The sequence below is a fragment of the Notamacropus eugenii genome, chromosome 7 (assembly GCF_028372415.1).
Source record: "Notamacropus eugenii isolate mMacEug1 chromosome 7, mMacEug1.pri_v2, whole genome shotgun sequence".
In the NCBI taxonomy this organism is placed as follows: Eukaryota; Metazoa; Chordata; class Mammalia; order Diprotodontia; family Macropodidae; genus Notamacropus; species Notamacropus eugenii.
In genome coordinates this window covers 31444237-31470083 of record NC_092878.1, presented here as the reverse complement: position 1 = coordinate 31470083, position 25847 = coordinate 31444237, and the positions used below count along the sequence as shown (strand labels likewise).

Here is a 25847-nt window from a genome sequence, read left to right as displayed (position 1 = left end):
ACCCGCCTGCTTCATTTCTTAATTCTTACAGACCGGGCTGGTTACCGTAAAACACAGCGCAGGGTCCGCAATCACCTTGGACCGTCTTGGGGTTCCTAGGCAGACGCTGCAGCTGCTTGCCGTTTCCTTCTCTAGCTTATTTTACAGATGAGGAAACTGAGGCAGGCAGGGTGAAGTGACACAATTCTCCCTCGGCCATTCATTCTCTTCAGCCCTCTCGCGCAGACCCCGGTCGTGGCCCCGCCCCTCTACCCCAGCCCGCGCCAGAGCCCGGGAGCCGACCCCCTCCCGCCCTTTTCCAGGCTCCGCCCCCTCATTAGCGGCTCCCAGGCCAAGCCCCGCCCCCCGCTCCTCCACCGCAGGCCCCGCAGTCCGTCCACGCTCCCTACTCCCAGGGTGCCGCCCCTCTGACCGCCTTACCCCGCCCCCCACAGGTCCCGCCCCGGCCCTAAACACTGGCACTCTTAACTCCGCCCCTTGCTTTCCCCGTCAGGTGGAGTTCCAATTAGCGCTCCCTTCAGGGTGGGCCGTACCTGGAGGCCGCTCCGCTTGTTCCAGGTGAAGATGGCACCCGGGTACCCGCTCAAAGCCAAGAGCAGCTCGTGGATCATCCCCACGGCGGGCAGCGGGCCGCTGAGGCAGCGTCCGCCGGCGCGAGCTCCCCCGGCCGTCGGGGGAGGAGCGCTGCTCCAGCCGCTGTGCGCAAGGCCCGCTGGGAAGTGTAGTTCCGGCCGAATCAACTAGCCGGGAAAGACAGTTCCTTCGAGGAAGAGAAAAAGGCACCGGCCAGCGCGAGGGCTTCCTTTTCCCTGCCAATGGAATCCCGGAAGCGTTCACGTAGCTTGGTCGGAGCGACCACGTTCGCTTCTAGTCCACCGAGCTCTCTGGGAGACGTAGTCCAGGCAGCGGCCTTGGCGCACGCGCCCTAAGGTCCTCGGTGTCTCCCGCGCGGACTTCCGGTTTGGGAGCTGGTCTGGGAGGCTGGAGAGCCGGGCCGGGGCCGGAGCCGGAGCGGGTGAGGCCCTCCGGGAGGCGGGGACCGGACTCGGTTCGGGGGGAGCGGTGGGAGGGGGCGGGGGTGGAGAGGAGCGGACAGATGGAGGAGGCAGGCAGGGACAGGGGTGCCTGGGGCTCCCCTCAGCCCAATCAGTGACCGTCTGGAAAGGACGGGACGACGCCAAGAGTGACCCGGCCGGAGGGAGCCGAGACAAAGAGACCGAAGCCCGGGCGCCCTGTCCTTTCCCGAACCCCGATCTCCCTCCCTCCGCCAGGCTCCGGGACACCCCAGGTCCTCTCCGCAGGGTCTTGTCCCCCGTGTAGAAGCGCTCCCCCGTCGGCTGTCACCCCCAGCTCACGGTGACCCCCAGGGCCCACCCGGCCCTCCCCTGTCGTGCCCGTTACGGGCCGGGACCCCGAGGTTCCCCAAACTAGAGGAAAACAAAGACCACACGTTCCTGCATCGATTGTTGCCTGGGGAGGTGGTGAAAGTGGAGCGGAGGGGGCGGGGCAGGCGCGGAGGGCTCTGGGAAGGGCTCGGATCGGGCGGGGGGCGGGCCGTGAGGGCCCCCTGCTGGGTGCTGGGTGCTGGGCCGCTGGCCCCTCCCGCCGCCTGGCAGCCGTTAGGATCCAGACCCCCCGGTGCTGTGGAGGTGCGGTCAGTACACGCGGTTCGCTGCTTCAGGCCGCAGAGGCAGCTTTGGGGCAGCCCCGCTCCCGTCCCTAACCCTGGCTTCTGCTCCCAGTCCAGCTGGTTCCTTCAGGCTGGCCCTGGGACGGCCTTGGATGAATGGGCGCCCCCTGGGACCCTCCCATTCCTCTGTGCCCAGGGAGAAGCTCCTCCCGCAGGTCCCCAAAGACAGAGAGGAGGCCGGGGGAAGCCCCGGCTGCCACACCTCCGTCTGATGTCAGACTGCCTCCTCTGTGAACGATGGCCAAGTCCGCTCTGAGAGGCGATGTGGGGAACTCGGAGACCTTCCGACAGCGGTTCCGGAGATTCCACTACCAGGAGGTGGCTGGGCCCCGGGAAGCTTTCAGCCAGCTCTGGGAGCTGTGCTGTAGGTGGTTACGGCCAGAGGTTCGGACCAAGGAGCAAATCCTGGAGACCCTGGTGCTGGAGCAATTCCTGACCGTCCTGCCTGGGGAGATTCAGACCTGGGTACAGGAGCATCGTCCAGAGAGCGGAGAGGAAGCCGTGACCCTGGTAGAAGATTTGGAGAGAGAACCCAAGAGGCCGGAGTGCCCGGTGAGGAGCGGGGGATTCCGAAAGCAGGGTGAGGGACCACACGACAGGAGAAGTGGGGGTACAACAGGGCCCTTTGGCTCTCTGTATGATGGGTATTATTTCTGCCACGGAAACCAGTGACAGTTCGTTGGGGAGACTGGGGTGACCGTTTGGCTGATCCTCCATCTACTATGCCAAAATGTTTCAGCAGTTTCTTGTACCGGGAATAAAAGGAGGGCATTGTTTTGAACTTCTTTACCAAATTTAGCATCTTGATCTCCCCTTTCTCAAGCTCTTTGCTGCCTGGGGAGTGGGATGTGTGGTTCTGCCCCTGTGGGATGATCTCCTTTGATTTCAAGTATTTATCCTTGGAAACCCACCCTAATCTAGCTTGTCATTGAGAACTAACGGGTATTCTGTCTAGGTCGCTGTCCCTGTGAAAGGGCAGGAAGTTCGAGCAGAGAAGGTGACACCTCTAAGATCACCTCTGCAGTTACTAAGTGTTCAGCAGGAAGCAGGGGAGTCCCAGCCCAAGGCTGTGGCCAAGAAAGAATGGGCAAGTTGCCCAGAACTAAGGCCCCAGGAACAACTTAACCTAAAAGAGAAGCTCAGACCTCATCAAAGGACTGGTAAGAATACAGGTTCATTTAGGGAAAAGAGGGAGACACTTTAGGTTAGAGAGCTGACAATGAATGAGTGGGGCACTATCAGGAGACTTTGGGATGTTTTAGAATGAAGTAGCCATTAGGGATCGCCAGAAGTTCACCCTGTGCCTCCTTGAATTACCACACTTAACCTACTCACCTCAGTGGTCTTTTTTTTTTTTTTATAAATTACTCTAAATGTTTTCAAAGGCATTTTTTGCAGAATTTAGCAACTTATTTTCTTTTGTTTCATCTATGTAAAAATAGTATTAATTCACCTTTATCAATATATAATCCTTTTCTGTTTTTTAGGATTTTTTAGGGTTTTTAGGGTTTTCCCCTCCAAGTTGAATTTTTCCTCAAGGTTTCCATTTCCCTGAATCTTTATTTTTGCTACTTTTCTCTGGAACCACCAGTTCCAGTGTTCCACATCTAGTTTGTGAAGCCCAAAATGGACCATATTTTTTTGAGAGTCTGATAAGTACAGGTTTGGCAGAACGTCCTAAAGTTCTTATATGTTGTATTCATTCCCCTATATAACTCCCATTGTTGTGCTTAGGTAATAATTTATATCACCTGGTAAATTTTCATGCTGCCTCAATTTTTTTTGTTGTTGCCCTTGTGCCAGTTGGTCATTCTTTACCTTTGAATTATATAGCTTGTTTTTCTTCCTTGTACTCTATTGAACTATATCCTGTTTCTTTTTAATCACCTCTCCAGCTTAAGGCTATTTCAGCATCTCATTCTTTCTCACAGGTTGCTAGCAGATGTTTGCTAGCCACAACCAACTTGGTGTCACTTGTAGGCTTAAAATTGGCGTTCCTTAGACATTTAAGGCACGTATGAAAATATGAAGTAGCATTTTGGTTTATTTGTTGCACTACACAGTTGAAAAATGAATAATTTGACCATCTACTGTGGGTTTTTGTATTGGGTGAGGCACCGTGAAACACAAAGTGTATGTTCACAGTATTTTGCTCTCAAGGAGCTTGTGTTCCAGTTGAAAATCAAAGGTTATATGAAACAGTAGCAAACAATCTGGTTGTTTGCTACTGTATGGTTAAGAGAAGGAAGAGGCTAGAAAAGATAGGAAAAGCTTTCTTGGAATAGGTGGGGCTTTAAGGAGAGTTAATACTAGGCAGAAAGGAGAAATGAGGACATTTCAAGTGAGAGGAACAATAAGAGAGAAGAAACTGAGGCAGGGAAGATCATGCTGTGTTCTTGGAACAGGAAGGAGATTAAATTGCTTTAACTGGAGAAGGAATATTGGAGTAGTAGAAAAATAGGTTGGATTGGTGTGTGGCTGCAGAATATGGAGGACTTTAAGAAGCAAAGGAGTTGATACTTCCCAGAGTAGGAGCCAATGAAGGTTTAACAAGAGAGTGACATGGAAACAGTAAGATTATTCTGGCAGCACTATATAGAATGGATTGACCAGGGAAGGGCCTGATTCTGGCAGACTACGTGGCTGTTGCTAAAGCCCAGGTGTGAACTGAGGATGGCTTACCAGGGATGGGGAACCTGGGGCCTTGAGGCCACATGTGGCCCTTTGATGGAATCCAAACTTCACAGACTGCTGCCTTGAGGCAGCAGGTTTCCTACCCCTGGTTAGTCTAAGGTAGTGACAGTAGAAATAGGAAAGGACAGACATCAGAGACATTTCAAAAATATACAAGATTTAGTGACTGACTAGATTAAGAGATGAAAGAGAAGATATGGCTAGTTGAAGACCCTAAGAATATCAGTTGATGTAGATTTCCTTCAGCCCAGTGATAATTAATCTGAATGTACTTTTAAAACCAAGTGTAAAAACCACACTAGATTGGAAGTGACCATTTTTTATCAGTGCTAGGATGGCAATCAGTGCATAGAAGCTATGCTAGATGGTCTAGAGTCTTAAGTTTGAGAGTTAAGGATGGGCTCCAGAAGGCTAGTACAGGCCTCTCCTCTCTTCATCCCTGCCATGATGTCATCTGTCCCCCTCAAAACAAAATCCTGCTGTTCTTTGAAGTGTCAGACCCTTAAATTTCTTTTAAATCTATGTCATCAGACCCTTTCAGGATGTCTCTGCATATTTTTTCTTAAAACTTTCCCTGTAGTTAGTAGACAAAGAGGGTGGTGTTGAGCCTAGGTTTTTCTATGATCAGCACAGACCATGATATCCTTTGTTTGCTTCCCTATGAGCAGGATTTCCTTTTCCCAAATCTGGTATGGTTTCTGGGATGGAGCAAGGAGAACCATGGGTCCCAGACCTTCTGGGCTCCAAGGAGAGGGAAATCTCAAGAGGCAGTCACACAGGTGACAAACGAATGCATTCTGATTTTATGCCATCAAGGAGGGAAAGAAAAAACTGGGCAGACCAGGAGCAGTGGGGCTTTGAGGATGAAAAGGTAGCCGGTGTGCACTGGGGGTATGAAGAAACTAGGACTCTACTTGCAATTTTAAGTCAGACTGAGTTTTATGAAGCCCTCCGAAACTGCCACCGTAATAGCCAAGTGTATGGAGCTGTTGCTGAGCGACTGCGGGAGTATGGCTTTCTCCGGACTCTCGAACAATGTCGGACCAAATTTAAAGGCCTCCAGAAAAGTTACCGTAAAGTCAAGAGTGGCCATCCACCTGAGACCTGTCCCTTCTTTGAAGAGATGGAAGCCGTGATGAGTGCCCGCGTCATTGCTCTACCCAGCAATGGTATGGAGGAGGAGGCAGCACCTCACCCCAGCCTGGCAGCCAGTGATGCTGAAATGGAAGAGCCAGAGCAGGGAGGCTGGCAGCAAGAGGAAGCAGCTGAAGATTCTGATAGTGATGACATGGGGACTGAAACAACCCCCCAAGAGCCTGGGAGCCCCAATGCTCCAGTCCTGTTCCGAAGCCCAAGCGGTAAGATTCTCTTTCTTCTTGGGGTCCTGGTATTGAAATTCAGACAATTTCTATAGGAAATTGAACTATGCTAGGAGTTAGGAAATGCAAACTCAGTTCCTTGCTTTTTACTGTGACTAACAGTTATTTCTCTGCTTTGTGTGTGTTTCACTCTCTGTGGGGGAAGGATTGATGAAAAAAAAACATAGCTTTTCTAAGAGTCTGGGGGTGAGAGAACAGCAGTAAAGAAGGAAATGAATGTCCTTATAACCCTGCATTACTAAGATCGTGACCACCAAAACGACCTTTTATCTTCTGTTTCATTCTTTCTTTTGGCAGGGGAGTAGGGGGGAGAGGGAATACAAACCTATGACTTCACTGATGCACAGAACTCCCATAAGGAAATTCCACCAGTGCCCAACAACTGGTTTGCTGCGTAGTTTCTTGGGAGCAATGAGAGTTTAAGTGACTTGTCTGAGGTCACACAGCCAGTATTTTCTCAGAGGCAGGCAGACTCTCCTGGTTCTAAGGCTAGGCTTCGATCCCGTGTTATGCTGTTTCTGTATTTGTTACTCCTATATTTCTTTGAAAATTTTTTCTGTTTTTTCCTTTTTCTCCTCAACTCCTTCCACCCCACTTCCATTATACTGTTTTCTTTTGCTGTGCTGTACTTGTTTGTAACAGAATGGTGTAATGGAAAAAACTAATGGATTTAGGAGTTAGGAAACCAAGATTCTTGTCCCAGCTGTCACAACTAGGTATGCAACTTTAGGCAGGTGACTTAACCTTTCTTGTCATTGGTTTATTCAGTTATAGTAATAGCATTTTAAAATTTGCAAAATGCTATCACAAATATATCACTTGTCCTCACAACCCTGAGAGGTGCTATTATTATTCCCATTTTATAGATGAGGAAACTGAGGCAGAGGTTAAGTGATATACCCAGGATCACACACCTAGTAGGTATCTGAAATGGTATTTGAACTTGGATCTTCCTGACTCTTAAGTTCAGTAGTCTATCCACTGTAGCACCTAGCTGTTAAATCACTTGGAATAAATGAATATTAAGGCTCCTTACATCTCTAAAGTTCCACGGTTGTTATTATTTTCTTTGCCTTAAATCCTGTCATCCTTATAACTTTCTTTTTTGGTCTCCTCTGCTCCCCCATCATTCTCTTTTCACCATTTCCCTACTACTTTACTGACTTTAACTTTTTCTCCTATTCCCCTAATACACTGTTCTGACTCCCTTGTTTTTACCAGCAAATGGAAGAGGGGACACTTTAATAGTTCAAAATTCAGATTATTCCATGTATGGAGGTCTGAATTACCAATGGGTGGATTTTTTCTTCCCTCCTTTGTCAAGATTCCTTTTCATTTGCCATCAGCCCTTTAATTCTTTCCCCTTATCCCAGTCATAAGGCTGTTGCCTCTTTTTTTTTTTTTTTTTGGAAAGGCTGATGAAAATTTGAAAAGTTTGGCAAAGAAGGAAGCAGAGTCATTGGGCTTCCCTAATTTTCTTCTCAGTCTGGAGGAGGAGATCCCTATATTTCCATTTCTACCCTAGAAGCCCTCAGAAAACATGATATCAGTATCCTCATATGTCTGCCCAGCACCTTAGCAGATGAATCTGCAGTCTAAGTAAATCCCTAACAAAAGGAAATCCTATTCATAGGATCTGTTTTCCTTATCATGTTCCTGTGAATAAAGTGTTTCTAAGGAGAAAGGGGCAATGTTTTAATGTGTCAGGGATCATGCTAAGTCCTCACTGGAAAAGGCATACACTAAATGGTTTAGTGTCCAGGAAGGCATTTGAAGGGATACAGTGCTGGGATTTAAAGGTAAAATGGTTGCTCTGTACCCTGAAGCATTGGCAAAAACAGTGTTTTAGTGGTCTGAGCCCTCCTTTGGAAATATGAAAACCTAGAGGTAATGATGAGGGTAGTAGAAAAGAGGAGGAGAGTTAGAGTAGCACATAGAGGCTCACTGTGGCCAACAGGAATTGAATTTGAGTGCCCCTAACCAGTCAGTCACTTTCTGTTTACAATCAGGTTCCTAAGAGAGACTGTCAAAAAAATCTAGGGTAATATAATAGGCTATGATTGTGCCATGTACAGAAAGAGTTGGTCAAGGGCTCAGTTAAGAAAGCCCTCTCTGATGTGGACAAGCAAATTAAAAGAACAGTTTCTGTTGAATTACTATAGAATTCAGCCCTAGCAAGGGAGTGAGATAACCTATCAGATTTTGTAGCAAAACTAAAAAAACAACCCAACTGTTTTTAAATAACCCATTTGAAGTCCAATCCCAGATGATTTCTGAGGAAGCAAATGATAGAACTGGGAAACTGAGGTGGCAAAGCTAAGTGTCTTAGAACACTGAACTTTCTTTTCGGGTGGCAGGTGTACACTGGGGCTATGAAGAGACCAAGACTTATCTTGCAATTCTCAGTGAGACTCAATTTTATGAAGCACTCCGGAACTGTCATCGTAACAGCCAATTATATGGGGCAGTGGCTGAGCGGTTATGGGAATATGGTTTCCTTAGGACACCAGAACAGTGTCGGACTAAATTTAAAAGCCTCCAAACCAGCTACCGGAAAGTCAAGAGTGGCTATGCTCCTGAGACCTGCCCCTTCTTTGAGGAGATGGATGCCTTAGTGAGTGCTCGGGTTGCTGTCCCACCTAGTGATGATCTGGAGGAGGAAGCAGCACCTGTCTTGGGGGCCAGTGATGGTGAAACAGAAGAGCAGGACCAGGACCAGGAGAGCTGGCAGCAGGGAGAAGCAGCAGAGGAGACCTCAGCCACAGCAGAAGACTCTGAGGGTGACGAAGAGGGCGCTGAGGAGGCACCTCGGAGTTCTAGGAGCCCTGGTGCTCCTGTCCTGTTCCAAAGCCCACAGGGTAAGATAAACTTTATTCTTGGGGCCTGGATGTACAGAAAAGGCAATTATGATGTAGAGGAAAAAGCACCAAGCTTCCAAGAGACTTGGGTTCTACTCCCAGCTCTTCTGACTTAGTTTGTATGCACTTTTCCTCTTACTTCAGGTTCTAATCTTTTAAAATAATCAAAACTAAAAAGCCCTCCCTAACTCATAGAGCTTCAGGGCAGTGTTTCCCTGTGCATCCTCTTTACTTGAAAGACAGCATCATCTTGAAGAATTCAAGCCACAAAAGCTAAAAAATAGTACCTGAGTTCTTTAATCTGTCACCACCTCTGTGTAGGCTGGCAGGCAGCAAGACAATGAAAGGAGTCTCTGTCTCATCGTGGACATCATGTTTGTTCATCTCAGGTGTGTGTTCTAGCATGAAGATGATTTTTAAAGTTCAGTATCATCTAAGTATGTTGTTTTCTTCCATCAGCTTGACTCAGTTTCCCATGCTGTCATTCTTCTTTACTTAGTAAAAGCGTGTTGCCTTTTTCTGCCTTACACCCATCTCCTCTTCTAGGGAGATTCTGAGTGTAATATTTACATATAGTCTCTGGAATCTCCTCCATGATAGGGGAGATCAAAAAAATAAGGGCCAGGTTACGGATCCCAGGCTGGAGCATTCCAGCTGCAAAACTTCAAGAGTCTAGACATTGGGATGTTCTGCACAAGATATCTGAATAGTTTTGTACGTTCTATGAATAGTGCTAAGAAGTGAGCATTCTGGCAACTAATATTTCTCCTGCTTTGATGTGTTCTAAAAAACTGATTAGCAGAATGCCTAGGTGATTTAAGTTATGTGATTCTCCCCCCCGCCCAAATTTAAGTGCTTTTTTTTTAGCTTTACTCTTAGGATGCCCTTTATTAGCGTATAAGCTCCCTGAGAACAGAGATTATGGTGCTTTTTTATGTATTCTAGTTCACTGTATATAGTAGGTACTACATCATGTTGGTTAAGTTACATTTCCTATTCTGCTATCCCCTTCTTGTTCCTAGAATGCCATTAGTTACCTCCTCAAGGGAAAAGAACAAAAGAACCTATGTGCCTTTGGGGATTTGTAATCATCAGATATTGAGCTTCTGTGGGAGGTCTGATACTAAACCAAAGTCAGAATTAGGGAGGCTCTTTCTTTCTGGCAACAATGGTCATATCCCCGGTAGTTACTACTCTTCCCAAACCTAGTGAGCTTGCCTTATTACAGTAAAAAGTTACAGATTTCAAGTTTTTAGAATATCCCCTCACTCTCACCCCTGCAAAATAGTACAGTTAGAAGAAGCCAATAAGAGTTTTCCTAAAAGAGAAATAAAAATTCTAATTTCTATATGTGTTGAAATTAAGTTGGGAGATCCAACTCCTAAATTAATTTTGTTAACTTAATTTTAACTTTTGCTTCTCCCTGGTCTTGTACTCTGACTTGCAGAATTGAGGGAATGGATGACTTATGGAATTCTATTCATTCTTTCAGGTTTTGAGGCTGGATTTGAGAACAAGAAGAATACAAAACGGGATATTTCTGAGGAAGTAGAACTGCACAGGACATTACTTGCAAGGTCTGAAAGGAAAATTCCCCATCATTTTAATCAGGAAAAAGATGATGACAGTGATTGCAGGACAGGAAGGCAATGGGCAAAGTCCTCAGTGGAAAAAAGAGGAAAACTGACCCCCCCAGAAAGAGGCTTAGGAAAAATCCTAAGTCATCAAAAACCTTACTTGGGAGAGAGGTCCTACAAATATCTTCGATATGGAAAAAGCTTTGGTCCAAATTCACATCTTCTCATGCGTCAGATACCCCACCAGATAGAGAATCCATATAAATGTGGAGACTGTGGGAAAAGTTTCAGTCGAAGTGCACGCCTCATTAGACATCGGAGGATACACACGGGTGAAAAGCCTTATAAGTGTCTTGACTGTGGGAAGAGTTTCCGTGACAGTTCAAACTTTATCACTCATAGGAGGATTCACACAGGAGAGAAACCCTACCAGTGTGGAGAGTGTGGAAAACGATTCAATCAGAGTTCAAGCCTTATCATTCATCAGAGAACCCATACTGGAGAAAAACCCTATCAATGTGAAGAGTGTGGGAAAAGCTTCAATAATAGTTCTCACTTTAGCGCACACAGGCGAATCCACACTGGTGAAAGACCTCATGTGTGTCCCGATTGTGGGAAAAGCTTCAGTAAAAGCTCTGACTTAAGGGCACATCACAGGACCCACACAGGAGAGAAGCCCTACGGATGTCACGAATGTGGGAAATGTTTCAGCAAAAGTTCAGCCCTTAATAAACACCGAGAAATTCACACGAGAGAAAAGCTATCACAGTCGGAATCTAAATAAAAACCTGAGAATTTGAAAAGAATCTTTATAAATGTATTATTTGGGGAAACATCTTCTAATAGAGATCCCATCTCCAATGCCCACCTGGCTTAGGAAATCACTTTAGGATTTACCCCACTGTGGTACTCCTTACCAGTCTTCACAATGCCAAGGCAATAAGATCTAAGGAACCAAGGTCAGACGACCTAGATTCCCTCCTAGCTCTGCTTCTGACTTAAAAGTTCCTTGCCCCCTCTCAGTGCCTATGTCATTCCTTCAATAAAAGGAGAGGATCCTGTGAGTTAAAGCTATCCCTGTCATTGCTTATCCTGTCGTTTTGCTACATCTCTGACTGGAAACATTTCAGCAGCATCACAGGGAAAAGATGTTTTGGATTTATCTCATGATTCCAGGTTTTCCCACCTCACCAACAAGGGAAATGGAATGGAATGACTCTTGTTCATGTAAACCTGTATTCAAGAATGATGTGATTGAATTTTAGTCTCCCACCTCTCCCCTACCCTTAGTGAAGAAAATTTAGTGTCCCTCTTGGTCATGTCTTATGGATTGTCTTGTTAAGAATCTAGGTGTTGTTTATGGGGAAGTTACAAACTTCGTGTAAATCTGAAGTGTCAGCCCTGGATGGCTATTCCTTAGTTTCTTTCAAACTTCAGATGGTTCTGAGTACAAAGAATTCCTGTACTTACGTATAGTAGCTAGTTTTCCTACTTCCCTTCTGTCCCATCTCATCTGTATTTCAACTGCCCCTTTTAGCCCCAAAGAGCAAGCCAACTGGACAGAGGGTGGGCAGGAGGGGGCATTAATAGGGACTTTCCATATCCCTGGTGTTCAATTCAACTAGTACAGTATTATGTACCCTGTGGGTGCTAAATACTTGACAAATAAGCAGAAGACACTTACTGTATTACTATTTACGGGGAACAGAATCCACCAGTGCCCAAAACCCTCAAGCTTGATTAAAACATATATCAACTTTACGAGGTTGGTGGGGTTGCCAATCTATATTCAGTATTTTTAAAAAATATACCAGGAATATGGAGTGCTTAAGAATAAGTCTATTTACTGCTGCTTATCAAATAGTATTCACTGCCCTAGGGTGCATAAGACTGATGGGCCAATATAAAATGAGGTAAACAGATAAAGCCCTTCTCCTCTGGGAGTCTACAGTCTAAAAGTAGGTAACTGACATAGAGATCAGATAATCAAATGCACATAAGTAGTATGTGGCGGATACTAAACCATTTAGGACGTAAAACTAGAAAGTTCTATATTACAAGTTTGGTGCACTGCAGTGCAGTGTCAGGAAATGTGCTTGGAAAGTACTTATTCCATTTAGTGAGTTAACAGATAGTCTTTTGAAGGGAATAGAAGAGTGAAAAAATTCTCAAAGTGGAAGAAGCAGCCCGTAAGAAGGTAGAGCAAAGGAAATTGGTTGGGTGGTAGGAAGGTAAAGGGTGATTCAGGTGTCAAGGGTACTGAGAACCAGAATACAGTGAACTTGTCCCCACCGAAGGATTTTCAAACTATGTAGCAGAAGAAAAGAAATGGCCTTAAACAAGATGTGCCAGAAGCAGAGAAAGCAGAGGTGCAATAATCAATTATCTGAAATATTATTGAGGATGGCTTCCAATATAAAGAATGATCCTATTTGAGCCAAGAAATCAGGAGGGAAGAATTGATTCTAAGATACCTTAGTGGGTAGGAAGGGATACCTGACCAATATTAGTTGAGAAGGAATTATTATTATAGGGGGGGCTGAGGGTGGTGGAGAGTGTTTACTAGAAAAATGAGCAACTTGGTATTAAGATAATACATTCAGTTAATTGTCCCACAGTTGGATTCAGCAAATTGACTAGCCGGTGAGGTGTAGACTATTATAGAGAGTTGGTAGATGAAAATATTATATGATTTGGAAGGTTCTGATGGAGGAAGAATACTGGAATTCCAGAACACACTTTTATTAGGAATCAATGCTAACTCCCCTAGCCCCCTGGGTGTTAAATGAGCAGTAAGAGGTGTAAGAAAACCAGTCTAAAACTGCCTTAAAGCTAAGCTCTGTGATGGTGTTAGAGTGTGTGATCAATAATATAAAAATAAATTTACTGTCTTTAGCATTTTCATGTATAGTCTGGTGGAAAGACCATGGGTATGGGGTGCAGAAAGACAGGAATTCTAGTCTCTACTGTCTTATGTATAAGTCAAACTGCCTCTTTGCCCCATCTGTAAAACAGAATCATGTTTACACCTTAAGCTGCCTCTCAGGGATGCCATGTGAATAAATGAGATAATGTCTATAACATGCTTGTAGTTCTTCAAAAAGGAAGTGCTAGAGAAATATTGGATTAGATTGTCATTCAAGTGAGAACACTGTAACAACTTGCATTTATGGCTCCCCTGGAGTCATTAGTTTACTCCCATATAATGAATCATTATGTCCTTGGGAGAAATGTGGCAATAGGTTTGTCAAGTGGGATTATGTAAACTAAGAAAATCATTATTACAAGCCAGCTAGGTCTGGTATCTACCTTTGTATTTATGATTTGGGGACCTAGGATAATTATGAGAGCCAGACATATCTCAAAATTAAGGAGTAGTAATGCTACCTGTAATTGGCAAAAGCAAACAAAAGGAACAGGGCAAAAGTAAAAATGCCTCACTTGGATCAGAATAAATAAGTCTCAGGCTCCTCTCAGCCCCTTTTCAACTCTTTTAATTCTATTATCTGTGGATAAAAGCAATAAGAAACATCAATACTAAAATTAAAAGAGATGTTTAGTGGGGGGGGGGGTAATAGTACAGAAGCTATACATGTTTTCCTCTTTAAATTTGTTCAAAAAGGTCTGAAGGAAATGGGCTGCAGCAGCAAAGGCCAAAATGGATTAGCAGCATCATTTTTTGGCAAAACTTGCTGGTCACGTTTCCATTTCCTGTCAGTCTCTCTCTGACTTCTGACTTTTGGCTTTTCCCTCTTCATTCTGCTACCAATCTCTTTTATCCTCTCATTTTGAATTCTCTCCTTACCATCAGAATTATTCTAACAAATAAAAAGCACAAAAATCCAAACAACGAAGTGAAGCAAAAAAAACCCAACCAAACACCTTAATTTTTAAAGGTTGCATTTAACTTTTCTTTGTATGTATCTGACTGTTACTATTTCTTAACTATTTGTTATTTTGTAAACTCTTTGCAGGGACTCTCTTTTTTTAAATTTTGTATAGCACTAGTACTGTGCTTTTGAACTTAGGCATATAATAAATTTTTAAAAATTATGATACTGATAGGGTTTGGGATTAATAAGGTTATGAAGACTACTAAATGCCATCTCCCAACTTCCCCCACCCCCGTACAGTTAAATTTTTCTATGTCATAGTCTTAATATTTTAGAATTTTGATTCAAAGTTCTTCCCTATACAGAGATTTTTCTTTTTGGATAATTTTGGACCTGTGATTTCACTAGTATGAGGAACTGCCTTCTGTGGAAACATTCTCCAGTAATGCACTGACAATTTGTCTGTAACTTAGTCTTAGTTGCCTGGGCCCTAAGGTTGAACGACAGGCCCACAGTCTTACAGCCAGTATGTATGAAGAGGCAGGACTTGAACCCACGTCTTCCTGAAAGGCTAGTCCTGTAACAAAGTTATGCTTTCTGACTTGTGGGTAGCACTCGACTACAAAACAATCTCAAGCCATTCCCTTGAAGGTTCCTGAGTAAAGTCTGGATCATCTGTGTTTGGAGGGGGGAGGGAAGTATCAACAATTTACCGTTTACACCTAAACTTCATCTTAAGCCTTGCTTTTACCCCTCCCCACCAAAAAATCCTTTAGGTTATTAAAGAACAACATGACCTAGTTTTTTTTTTTTCCTGTGCCAGTGGAGACAGGTACATATACACAACGAAACAGCCAAAATCTCACAAAACATATTAGTAAACCACAAAGTGAAACTCTATATGATGGTTTTTTTATTTTCTTCTACTCTCTTCTCACTTTCCCCACAAGTCTATTTGAGAAGCAGAACAACAGTTTCAAGCCTGTAGGATTTGGGAGTGTTACACCAGCCCTGTAGGATGAGCTAGACAGACTAATATGACACCAGAACAGTTATCAACACAGGCACTGACTATCCCCTAGAGAGAAGAGGATGGCTGAGATGGTTAAAATCCCTGGACTGCCAAGCTAATGTATTTCAACCAGGTTTTCTTTGCTTTAAGAAAATCCAATATTACGTGAACATCCAGATTGATGCAAACAGATAAAAATAAACTTAGTGGTGATTCAGTAGGCCTCCTTGAAACAGAAAGTTCACCAAATAAATTTTAATTAAGATTCAGTTTATTCACCTATCGTTTTGGGGAACATACCATTAAGGAAACCAATGTATACAAGCACTCGTACCCCTCAGTACAGCTTAGGGATGCCTGATATGATTTTCAGATTTTTTTTTTTTTTTGGCTTCATGACTACGTCTCGGCTCTCAAAGAAAAATTTCCTGAGGTCAGACTTTTTGTAAACTCTTAGGAGAAAATAAGTGGCTAATAGTGGCTACAAGGAAGGATGAAAAGTAAGTAAGAATAATGATCCTTAAGAATTATGGCCAAATCTGGTTGTGGCTTTGTACACCAGATGGGAAGTTAGCAACTCTTTTAAGTAGAGCAGAGCAGAATGGAGCACTGGGCCTGATGGCAGCTGCCCCCAGGACCATCCTGTGCACCCTGACTTTTTCTCATTAGTCATGGCTTATGCATGCTACAATCTGGGCTCTAGAAAATAACATCTACCACTGATTAAATCTGGGAGGGATGAGATACTGGAGAAAAAAGGGTAGCATGTGACTGATGTTTAGGTAGGATCGGTTAGTGCCTTTCATCTGCCAAATAGTGGGATTTCTAGAGAGCAAAACAAGTATGCCTCTATCCTATCCTGCCTGGCTACTCCTTCCTTCAGTTTAATAGTTTTTATTAGTTTGGTCCCATCTCCAGTTGAAGTAGTTATACATAATTTGTTTTACAGTGGTTTCTTTCCTGAGTGGGAGGCTTAGAAGATGGTGGAATTCAGGTTGGGGGAAGGAAATGGAGAACTGTTAATGAATCTTACAGCCTTAAGGTAGTCTAGCTGGGCAAGAGAGATTTACATTAGAGACTGCTGCTTCTCTTTTTTTACAGACCCTTTAGGAGAGATCCAGATATCATCATCAGCTTTTAATGCTATGGGATATTTGGGGAATGAAAGAAAAAAGGATAATTTCTCTAAAGCCTTACGATTACTAGGTAGGCAATGGAGAATATGGCTTGTGGTACAAGTTACTGATTAGGCTAGTTCCCTTCATGACCTCTTGGAAGGGGTAAGGGTGGAGGGTGGTGAATATTAGCAGCAGACAAACCAGAGATCAGCCAGATAAGGCTTCTGCAGCTATCAATGGGCTGTAACCTACTGATTAAGGACCTGAGATTCTGATTGAGATTCTCAGAGGATTTCCTAATCACTGATGCAAGGCAGGTGAGAGGACTGCAAAGTGGCTCCAAATGCAGGCCAAGGACCATGATGTGACTTCCTAGAGTCTCCTATTCTGTCTCCAAAACTTAATAACGTAAGAATTTTGACTTCATATTATTCCATTTCTTCCTTAATTCAGATTTGGTGCTGCTGGAAGCAAAAATATAATTGATGGATTCATAGGAGAGGTCCCACATCTGTGTCTGGGTCAAACCGAATGTCTCAGCTGCTAGCTGGTATTCCTGAGACAGATGTGTTGCAAAAACACCCTTATCATCAGTCTGCCGATATAAACCAAGAAAGTTTCAGAGTTAAGAGTTTTAAGAAAATGAAGAAATGACTATCCCCCTTTTATACATGATCAATTTTCCTAGGGTAGCATCAAGTTGTTTCTTGTTTTCCCTCTATATAATATATACAGGAATATGTTTATACAGGTTCTGGTCCCCAGAACCAATGAATTCCAAAGCCCTCTTTTCATCCCCACCTATGAGAAGGTAAAAGAGAGGTGATGGTAATGGTGTAAAGGAATACTAAACTAAGAATCAGAACTCTTGGGTTCTAATCCCAAGTTATGTAACCTCTCTTAGTGAAGGAATGAGCTATCTTAGCACTTTGTAAAATGTGAAGTGATATACAAATGTCAAATGTCATTTTCATTAATGATATCTGTAGAGCCCTTTGAGACCCTAGTGAGTTGGTTCAATGTAAATCTTCCTTACCATGAAACTATACTACAAAACTAAGCCCATCACTCAAACTAACCTGAAATTTCAGCTTTGAAATACGTTTTCAGTTGCTCCCTTTAGGAGACTTTTGTGTCTGCCGGAGCTATAACTCATGGTGCATCTAGCTGTGTGTAGCACTACACTGGGCCCCCAGATTAGGGATAGAGCAGTAGAAGAATAGTACATTTCTCACTTGTAACTTCTCTACGATCTTTCCCAAGTTAGTCGCTTCCCTGGTTCTTTTCTGTGAAGCAAAGGACTATTCACCCTGGTCTCATGCAATTCTTCCTTCCAGACCAACCACTCAGCCAATTGCCTAAGCAATGCTGTGAAGCCTCTAAGGTGGGTATTCAGTTATTAATGCTATATACTTGGTTTACTACAAAAGCAGAAGAAAAAAGGGATCAAAATATTTCAAGCAAAGCATCTTACACAAATTACAGAAGGGTGGGCTATGCCGTACCAGAATCCAAAATGATGTTGATCATAAGAAGGTACTGTCTGACTTTTGACATTTGAAGTTAAACAGAGTTCTAAGTGAAAAAACAAAAACAAAAAACAAACACTATATTAAAACCACAGAAAAGGAAGTTAATCTGTACTATGTTCTATTAACCAAATGTTTTTACATGCTAGCGTTTCATAATTTAAAAATTTTTGTTTAGTAAACACAATTAGGTACATTTCTAGTTCACTGGTGGAACAAAACTCATTTCTATTATCACATCAAATTGTAGCAAATTATAATAAAATAATTAACATTCCTTTCCCACTTTCACCTCTCCCCCCAAAATTCACCTCCATAGATGGAAACCCATTCCCTGTGAGGTTTCCTCTTCCCTTACCAGACACAGGGTCAGCATTATAATGTATAACAGTAAGGGGAATGGTCTTGGCAGCCCAGCAGATGTGGTGGGGGTTGTGGGGATGGGGAGGGGGAGATTCTTTTAGGCTGGGGTATCCACCCTAATCCCAGCCTTACTGCAGAAGCTCAGATGAAGCCTTGAAAATGCAGCATAAGGAGACCAGGACAGAATCAGTTTAAGCAATGCTCTGAACTTTTTCTGCAGTCCCACAGGAAATCTGCATTTATTTATCCATACAAACATTCGTCTACTGTTTTTAAGCAAAGTAAGTAAACTCTAAGGCTGATTTATAATATTACCAAATTCCTATCATGAAATACGACACTTTCCTTGGTGAACTATTTATGGACTTGGCTCTATATGTCATGTTGAGAAATAAAAGCCTATTTCACCTACCTGCCTCCCAGCCCTATGCACAAATGACCACTCAGAATCCTTGTTTCCAAACGTGGGCTCCTTACCAGCAGGGCTTGTTTTTTGCCTTTCGATGTATATCTAATGCTTAGCACAATGCCTGGCACACAGCAGGCACCTGATAAATGTATACTGACTGAATTACTACCCTTACTTATAAGCAAAGAGAAGCCAAGAGCACTCTGGTGAACCCCAGGTGAACATGTTCTCTAGCCATGACACAGGTCTAGGACAGGTTTACATCTTGCCAATCCTTCCTTTACTGAGGCAGGTTCTAGGGAGTTAGGAAATTGGGGGTGGAAAGACTCCCTCCATGTGTTAAAAGATATTTGCAATTTATTTTTCTCCAAATAACTTCCAGACCTAAAAATCTGGAAAAACAGAAGCATGTATTACTTAACAGACACCTGAAATGTTTGTGACTTTTTCTGAAGTTGTAGATTTTTAAATAAATATTGCATTTTTTCTAACAAATGTTTTTTGTTCACTCATTTCAGTCATGCCCAACTCTTCGACACCATTTGGGGTTTTCTTGGCAAAGATATGGAGTTGCCATTTCCTTCTCCAGCTCATTTTACAGATGAGGAAACTGAGGCAAACAGGGTTAAGTGACTTGCCCAGGGTCACACAGCTAATAAGTAACTGAGGTCAGATCTGAACTCAGGAAGATGAGTCTTCTTGACTCTAGACCTGGTACTTTTTCCACTGTACAACCTAGCTGCATCCAACAAATGTCATTACAAGTTTTTATTTTAGAACAGCATTAAATGAGTCACTACTTTTCTCTTTTAAAAAGTGTTGCCTTTAAAAGTATAGGTTACAAGCTGTGGGGGGAATGAAAGGGTTCTCAGTGGTCTGGACCTCACCTAGTGGTATATGGTGCTGTTTAACCAACTCCGCCAGATCCAGTGACCCTGGAGAATTGAGAAATGTCCCATGACCAATTCTGTCAGGAGGCAGCCCCAGGAGAAGCTGGGTCTCTTTTTCTTGGTTTGGAATCTAAAAATGATACATATAAATATATCTGTGGAGGATTAAAAAAAAAAAAAAGCCCAATTCAGTGGTTCTTCTTTTCTTTTTCTGGGGCTCCTGTTGCTAACTACGTGACTCTGAGCTGCTGATGCACAGCAGGAGCTCACACGTCACCTTGTTTTCTTCTGATGATTCTGATGAATCTTCACTCTCCGTTCTACCCACTGCGCTAGATTCTCTAGACTTCACGTCGTTCATGTTTTGTTTTGGCAAAGTTAGCTATGTCCCAAAGTTATAGTTAGAGTTACAAAAAGATCTCTGTACTCCAGGCTGTTGTTTTTGTTTTTAGAAAGCCCAGGTTAACATTAAAAGTATTTTAAGTGTTTTATAAACAATGGAAAAAAAGTAGGAATAAAAGTAGGAATCTCAGAGGCTTAAGGGAGCAAAAAGATTTCGGGGAAAGAAAAGGACTAGAGCGAACTCAGAGAGAGGAATGCATTCTTCTGTTATGTCCGTAAGTAGTCTTTGTAGTCTCAACTTAGTCAAGCTACTTGCCCTGGACACTGTGTGGGCAAAAAAAAGATTACCCGGCAGTTCATACAAAATATTAAACTGGCACTTGGCAACAAAATTCTTAGGTCTACCAATGGATTTTTGATACTGGTCCAAGAGCATCTCAATTGCCTTAGTTTCTCCCTGTAAAATGGGGAGTGGTCCCTGCCTACCTTATACTTATTATCACTGGGAAAAAAAAAGAATGGATTTTTTAACCAAATGCACATTACTTGAAGAAGAAAATCTGTCTTTGCAATTCAGTTTTTGTGAGCACACATTATTTAGAGCTGTAACTAGTCATTTTGGGAGGAAGGGGACAGACGGCGAGGGCAGAGACACTGGCAGTATGGACAACCACAGAGACCTGAAGATACCATGGATCTGAGAGCTCTTCTAGGATGGAAGCATTTCCTCTGGCTAATTTTCATCCTGTTGGTTCTTTGGGCCATAGCCCCCTATACCAGGTATAGTCTTGCCAATGCCAGATGTTTGGCATTTGAGAAGTGACTCCTCATCTCCTCGTTTGCCACTTACATGATAAACAGTCTTTCTCCTTGTCCTCTCCCATTACCATGTCACTTCAAGTACCTTTAGGGAAATCCCCAGTGAAGCGTCATTCACTGGACAAAGTGAAACAGTGCGCACAGGGAGACAATCAATGCTTTCAGTAAACAAGATGATGGGAAGTTCTTGTTTATTTTTCTAATTCTGGCAGTGTTGGTATTGGGTCATTTTGAATACTGTGATTATGAATTAGAATGTGACTGAACACTGACTCTCAAAACCCAGAATAAAAACACTGCCAGAAAACAGTCATATATAAATTGCAACAGTTTGTCTTAATTTATATCTTCCCCAAAGCCTATCTTTCCCCTTTCAAAATAATTTTCAAAACTGCATTTTCTTCCAGCCATTTCCTGATTATTTCTAATGGCATACTTTCCCCATGTGATAGTGAAAAAAGATTATTCTTCTTTGAGTCCATTACTATTTACCTCTGAAAGATGCAATGCCAGCTTCAGACCTTCTCTTTTTGCTTCCAAAAGAGGTTCCAAAAAGTCTTTTCCATGTCCTGCCTTAAAGAGAGAAGTTAAAATAAGGCTGCATGAGACTTCTAAGTAACTTGGGGAAATTAGCTATGCTATTTGATAAACCCTCTAACAAGCTGGGAGTGGTCCAGATGAGGTAAACACAATATTGGTTACTAAGAGCGATCTTAGAGTGCTAAGAGATGTAGACAATCTCTTAAAAGAGTTTTAAGCTGAAAGTGACCTTCAAAATGATCACATCCCCTATTCTAGAATCCTCTACCCTCTTGTACACTCTTGCTACTCAATCCTAATCCTCCATTACCCTCATTCCTACTGCTAAACAGTGCTGTAGGATGTCACACAACTGGGCTAACTGGGTTTGATAACAAACTTACATTAACTAATCTCCCCTTTTACTCTTCCCCAGAGCAACTGTTCCTTATCTCCTTCTCCTCAAACTGCTCACACTACCCCATCCCTACAACCTTTCAACAGAAGACCCTCCCTCTTTCTTCACTGAAAAGGTCATTTGCTGTGAACTCTCTGCTCTCTCCTCCTCTACCCCTCAAAATCCCTTGACATCACACCCCCCCATTATCACTTTCTTTACCACGTTATATTGAAGAGATGGCCCTTCTCACCAAGGCCAATCCATGTACCCTTGATCCTATCCCTTTCTGTCTCTGACAGACTAGCTCTGTAATCACCTCCCACTCCTCTAACCTGCAGTCTCTCCCTATTCACTAGTTCCTTCCCTGCTTCTCACAAATAAATCCGCTCTTCTATGTCCTTAATACACTTCCTCTACACTCTGTCATCCCCAAAGGATCCTAAATCTCTTCCCTCTCACAGCCAAACTCTTCAGAAAAGCTGTCTGTACCCCATCATCGCCTCTCTCCTCTCACTACTTAATCTCTTGCAATGTGGTTTCCAATTGGATATAACAGCTCTCTCCAAAGTTGCCAATGATCTCCTAATTGCCCAATCCAGTAGCCTTTTCACAATCCTGATCATTCTTAACCTTGCTACAGCTTTTGATAATGTTGCCCACCCTTTCCTCCTGGAAACACCCCTTAGATTTTTGTGACACTGCTGTCTCTTCCAGTTTGGTCACTCTTCAGTCACCTCGGCTTGATCATTATACATGTCTAACCCCCAACTGCAGGTATATTCCAAAGTTCTGTCGTGGGTCTGCTTCTCTTTTCTGTTTGCTTTCTATTTTGGTTATCTCATTGGCTCCCATGAATTCGATAATCATCTTTACACAGGTAACTTCCAGATCTCTCATCTAGAAACTCTAGTCTTTCTCACGAGGTCCAGTTCCACAACACTATTTCCAAATGTAAACATGTCAAATTCAACACATAAAAAAATAGACTTCCTCTCTCCAATTTCCTTATTAAAGGTATTACCATCCTTTTAGTCAGCTAGGCTAGCAATCTGAGTCATCATACTCAATGGTTCATTTTTCAGCACTCTTGAATCTAAATCAATTGCCAAAGCTTGTTGATTCTACCTCCCCATCTTTAACATTTTTCCCCATTTACCACTCCTCCTTCATTAACTACAACTACCCTGAGGTACTTCACACCTTTCATTTGGCTTGCAGCAGTAGCCTCCTAATTGGTCTTACTATTCTAAATCTCTCTTTTCTCCAACCCATTGTCCACAGTTACCCAAATGGTTTTCCTAAAGCCCATATCTGATATTATTCTTCTGCCCCCAAATCTCCAGTGTCTTATATCTAGGATAAAATACAAACTTCTGTCTGGTATTTAATACACTTCACAATCTACATCCAACTTACCCCTTTGGACTTACTGCCTAATTACTCCTTCACACTTTCCATGTTCCTGTCAAAAAAGCCTTTCGGTTCTCAAACACAACATTCTACCTCCTACTTCTATATTTCTGTAGAGGCTCCCCATGGTTGGAATGAAGGCCCTCCTTCCCTCCACCTCTTAGAAACCTTGGCTTCCTTCAAGCTCCGCCAGAGTGACCCTCCCAGCCAATTATCTTTTCTATTTACTTACGTGTGTATATGTTGTTTCCCTTGCAAATGCAAACCCCTTGAGGGCAGGGAGTTTTATTTTTAAGCCAGTATTCCCAGCATCTATCACAGTGCCTAGTACATAATAGGTACCAAGTGTTTATTGACTGATGGTTCTAATAAAGTGCCTTCATTTTACAAAGGAAAGAACTATGGTCCAGTGGGGTTAAACCTTGTTCAAGGTAACTAAGTTCATGATAGAGCTAAGACCATAACCCAGGTCTTCTGTCTCTACGTTTAGCTCTTTCCAGCATATAATATTAACAGTAACTTTGGAATGCTGACCAGTCTCTGCTGCAGAAGTGAAAAGTAGAATGACCTCTACGAAATGGACCTGCCTAAATTTCAAGACTCAAGTCATCCTTTTCTGCCAAAGGGATGAATGAAGACAATAAGGGAATTTCTCAGGTTCAGAGAGTCCCTCGGGAGGATGTGAAGTCAGAGGACTTATGGAATTATTTCTTGGAGTCAGTAGTATAAAATGCAGGGCTTTTATAAATTCTGATCATCTGGGTCATATTTAGAAAATTATATATTTACAGTGAGGTACTTTTTAAATTAAATCTTGCCCTGTAATAACAAATTAAGAGTAACTGCTTTTAGGAAATACTTACAGATGGGTCTCCGCTCAAGTCAAGGCCAATGACAGTATCCTCAGAGGAAAGGATGAATTCTTTGGCAAGTTTAACTGTCTCTTTTGCTACTGAAGGTCCACCTCTTCTGTCTATTGCTATTAAATATCTGTAATACAGATGAACAAATATATAGCCAAAGGACTACATATGGAGGGAGGGAGGGAGGGAGGGGGAGAGGGAGAGAGAGAGAGAGAGAGAGAGAGAGAGACGGAGACAGAGAGACAGAGACAGAGAGAGAGAGAGAGAGAGAGAGAGAGAGAGAGAGAGAGTGTGTGTGTGTGTGTGTGTGTGTGTGTGTGTGTGTGTGTGTGTGTAAAACGAATAATATGACTTTAATCAAAGCAATGCTTAGACAGAAGACAGGGGAAACACACACAACATGTCACAATATATTCAATTCTCCTGCTGGGGAATGAGTTCACTATCTTATTTTTAAAATAAGTTTTACTGAAGTTTTTTACTACTACATGACAGTCATTCCCATATATGTCCAACACCAAGACGCAACCTTCCTTTGTAAGAAAGAAAAACTTCACTGTAACATTCTGTACCCATATTTGCCCACCTCATTTTTAAGGAGAGGGAAATAAGCTTCATAATCTCTTTTCCTGGAGCAATGACACAGTTCAGTTTCCGTTTAGTATATGTTTTGTTTATATCAGTATTGTAATTTTTGCAGATGGCTCCAGTTCATCTTACTTCATTCTCAATCAATTCATTTAAGTCCTTTCAGTTCTTCCCATCAATTTCACAGCACAATAATACACCATTATGTCCAGATACCAATGTGTTTAGGCATTCCTCCGCTGTGTTTTGGTAGCATAAAAAGAAGAGCTCACCATTTTAATTTCACATAGCAAATGCAGACAATCTCCCTATTGTCTATAAAAGGGGTAGCTCTGCGCACTCCGAGCTACACTGTTTCATTTGGAAGTATGAGCTGAAGCATGAAAAAAGGCAGCACCAGAGAACATGCTAAGTAAGTCATCTACTCCAGCTCACTCATTCTGCAAAGGGAAACTGAGCACAGAGATGAAATACCCATGTTCTGACAGGCAATTGTGGCCGAGCCAATATCTGAACCCATGTCCTCATTCAAAATATTGTACTTGCTCCACTGACCCACACTACCTCTAACACCAAGGTTCTCTGCTGCTGCTACTAACATTTAAAACAATTTCAAAATTCGTAGGCAGAGAACAATATATTTCATTACTAAAAGGTACATCAGAGTATTAAGCTACAAATGTCACTAATCATTCCATAAAAACCAATCACATCTGAGACTCAGCAGTAACATGTCCTGCTCTTGTTTTATGCAGTAAAAGGTATGTTTCTTACCTCACCTCAATATCCAAATTTTCTTGTTTAGACTGTTTTATGCCTTCTAGAACAGCTTCCACATAAGACTTTTTGGTCATACCTAGGAAGGGCACATGCAAACACTTATGTGAACTTGAACAAAATATCACCATAAACAGAAACATTCCTGTGTAAACATTTTCACACCAGGAAAAGAGGGAGAGATGAGTTAAAGCACTGTTGGGACTGGAAGCTCAATTCCGTGTGGACGGTCTCGGGTGGGTAAAAGTGGGACTTCTAAATCTTAGAGTCTTACGAGGCCCTCCATGAACAGCGGGGGTTAGAGAAGGTCAGACTGAGCTAGCTCGGCTAGCTCGGGTATTTCCGCCTCTCCCCCGGAGATACCTGATGGGTGGAGTCTCCCTGCCCTCGAGGTCGTCCCGGATTGGAGCACACCTAGTTACCTAACAGCATGGTATTGAGATGCAAACTGTGTGGCTGAGGATTAAGTAGGATTAAGGAAGCCAGAAAGCTCTCTCTTAGCACGTGTGGAGCCAAGAGGATAGTAGGGCTCCGCTTCTTTTCTTTCCTCTCTCCCCTCCCCCTCTCTCCCCGCTTGTACTTCTACTTCCAATCCCTTAAGCTTAGCCTCCTTAGGAAATCTCCCCCTCTTCCTCCTAAGGAAGACCCCCCTGCATTTGTAACCCGGACCCTGTAATAAAGCTCAACCCCTGTTTGACTCTGGAACGTCCTTTCTCTCATACGTTTATCCGATTTGGCCAACCGAAGACCTGGACAGGTAGGAAAGACTCGGGTAGC

General features: G+C 43.0%; 2 protein-coding genes and 1 pseudogene across 9 annotated transcripts in view; 1 reads left to right on the top strand and 2 right to left on the bottom strand.

The window, feature by feature from the left end:
* LOC140513786 (gamma-tubulin complex component 4-like) overlaps positions 1-991 on the bottom strand; it is a 28220-nt pseudogene extending 27229 nt beyond the window's left edge.
* Positions 992-1090: 99 nt separating this feature from the next.
* On the top strand, positions 1091-13279 carry ZSCAN29 (zinc finger and SCAN domain containing 29). Its single transcript, XM_072623787.1, has 5 exons — positions 1091-2242; positions 2646-2850; positions 5053-5742; positions 8121-8621; positions 10114-13279. The coding sequence occupies exons 1-5, from the start codon at positions 1928-1930 to the stop codon at positions 10980-10982; spliced, it is 2580 nt and encodes an 859-aa protein (XP_072479888.1). The 5' UTR covers positions 1091-1927; the 3' UTR covers positions 10983-13279.
* The window catches only part of MAPDA (N6-Methyl-AMP deaminase), a 28771-nt gene continuing 11823 nt past the window's right edge, over positions 8900-25847 (bottom strand). For 2 of the 8 annotated variants that reach the window (XM_072623807.1, XM_072623806.1), the window contains exons 6-11: positions 25068-25149; positions 23706-23832; positions 21006-21086; positions 19350-19482; positions 17636-17736; positions 15297-16756 (exon numbers count right to left, since the gene is read on the bottom strand). In XM_072623807.1, coding sequence (XP_072479908.1) covers positions 16562-16756; positions 17636-17736; positions 19350-19482; positions 21006-21086; positions 23706-23832; positions 25068-25149 — 719 coding nt within the window. In that variant the 3' untranslated portion in view covers positions 15297-16561. Of the gene's footprint in view, positions 9020-15296; positions 17737-19349; positions 19483-21005; positions 21087-23705; positions 23833-25067; positions 25150-25847 lie in introns of those variants that run through there. The other 6 variants (XM_072623812.1, XM_072623810.1, XM_072623808.1 and 3 more) reach the window with 5 other exon arrangements.

Coding starts and splice junctions, on each gene's coding strand:
- ZSCAN29 (XM_072623787.1), top strand. CDS start 1,928: ATGGCCAAGTCCGCTCTGAGAGGCGATGTGGGGAACTCGGAGACCTTC. Junction 5,743..8,120: donor CCTGTTCCGAAGCCCAAGCG/GTAAGATTCTCT, acceptor TTCGGGTGGCAG/GTGTACACTGGGGCTATGAA. Junction 8,622..10,113: donor CCTGTTCCAAAGCCCACAGG/GTAAGATAAACT, acceptor TCATTCTTTCAG/GTTTTGAGGCTGGATTTGAG.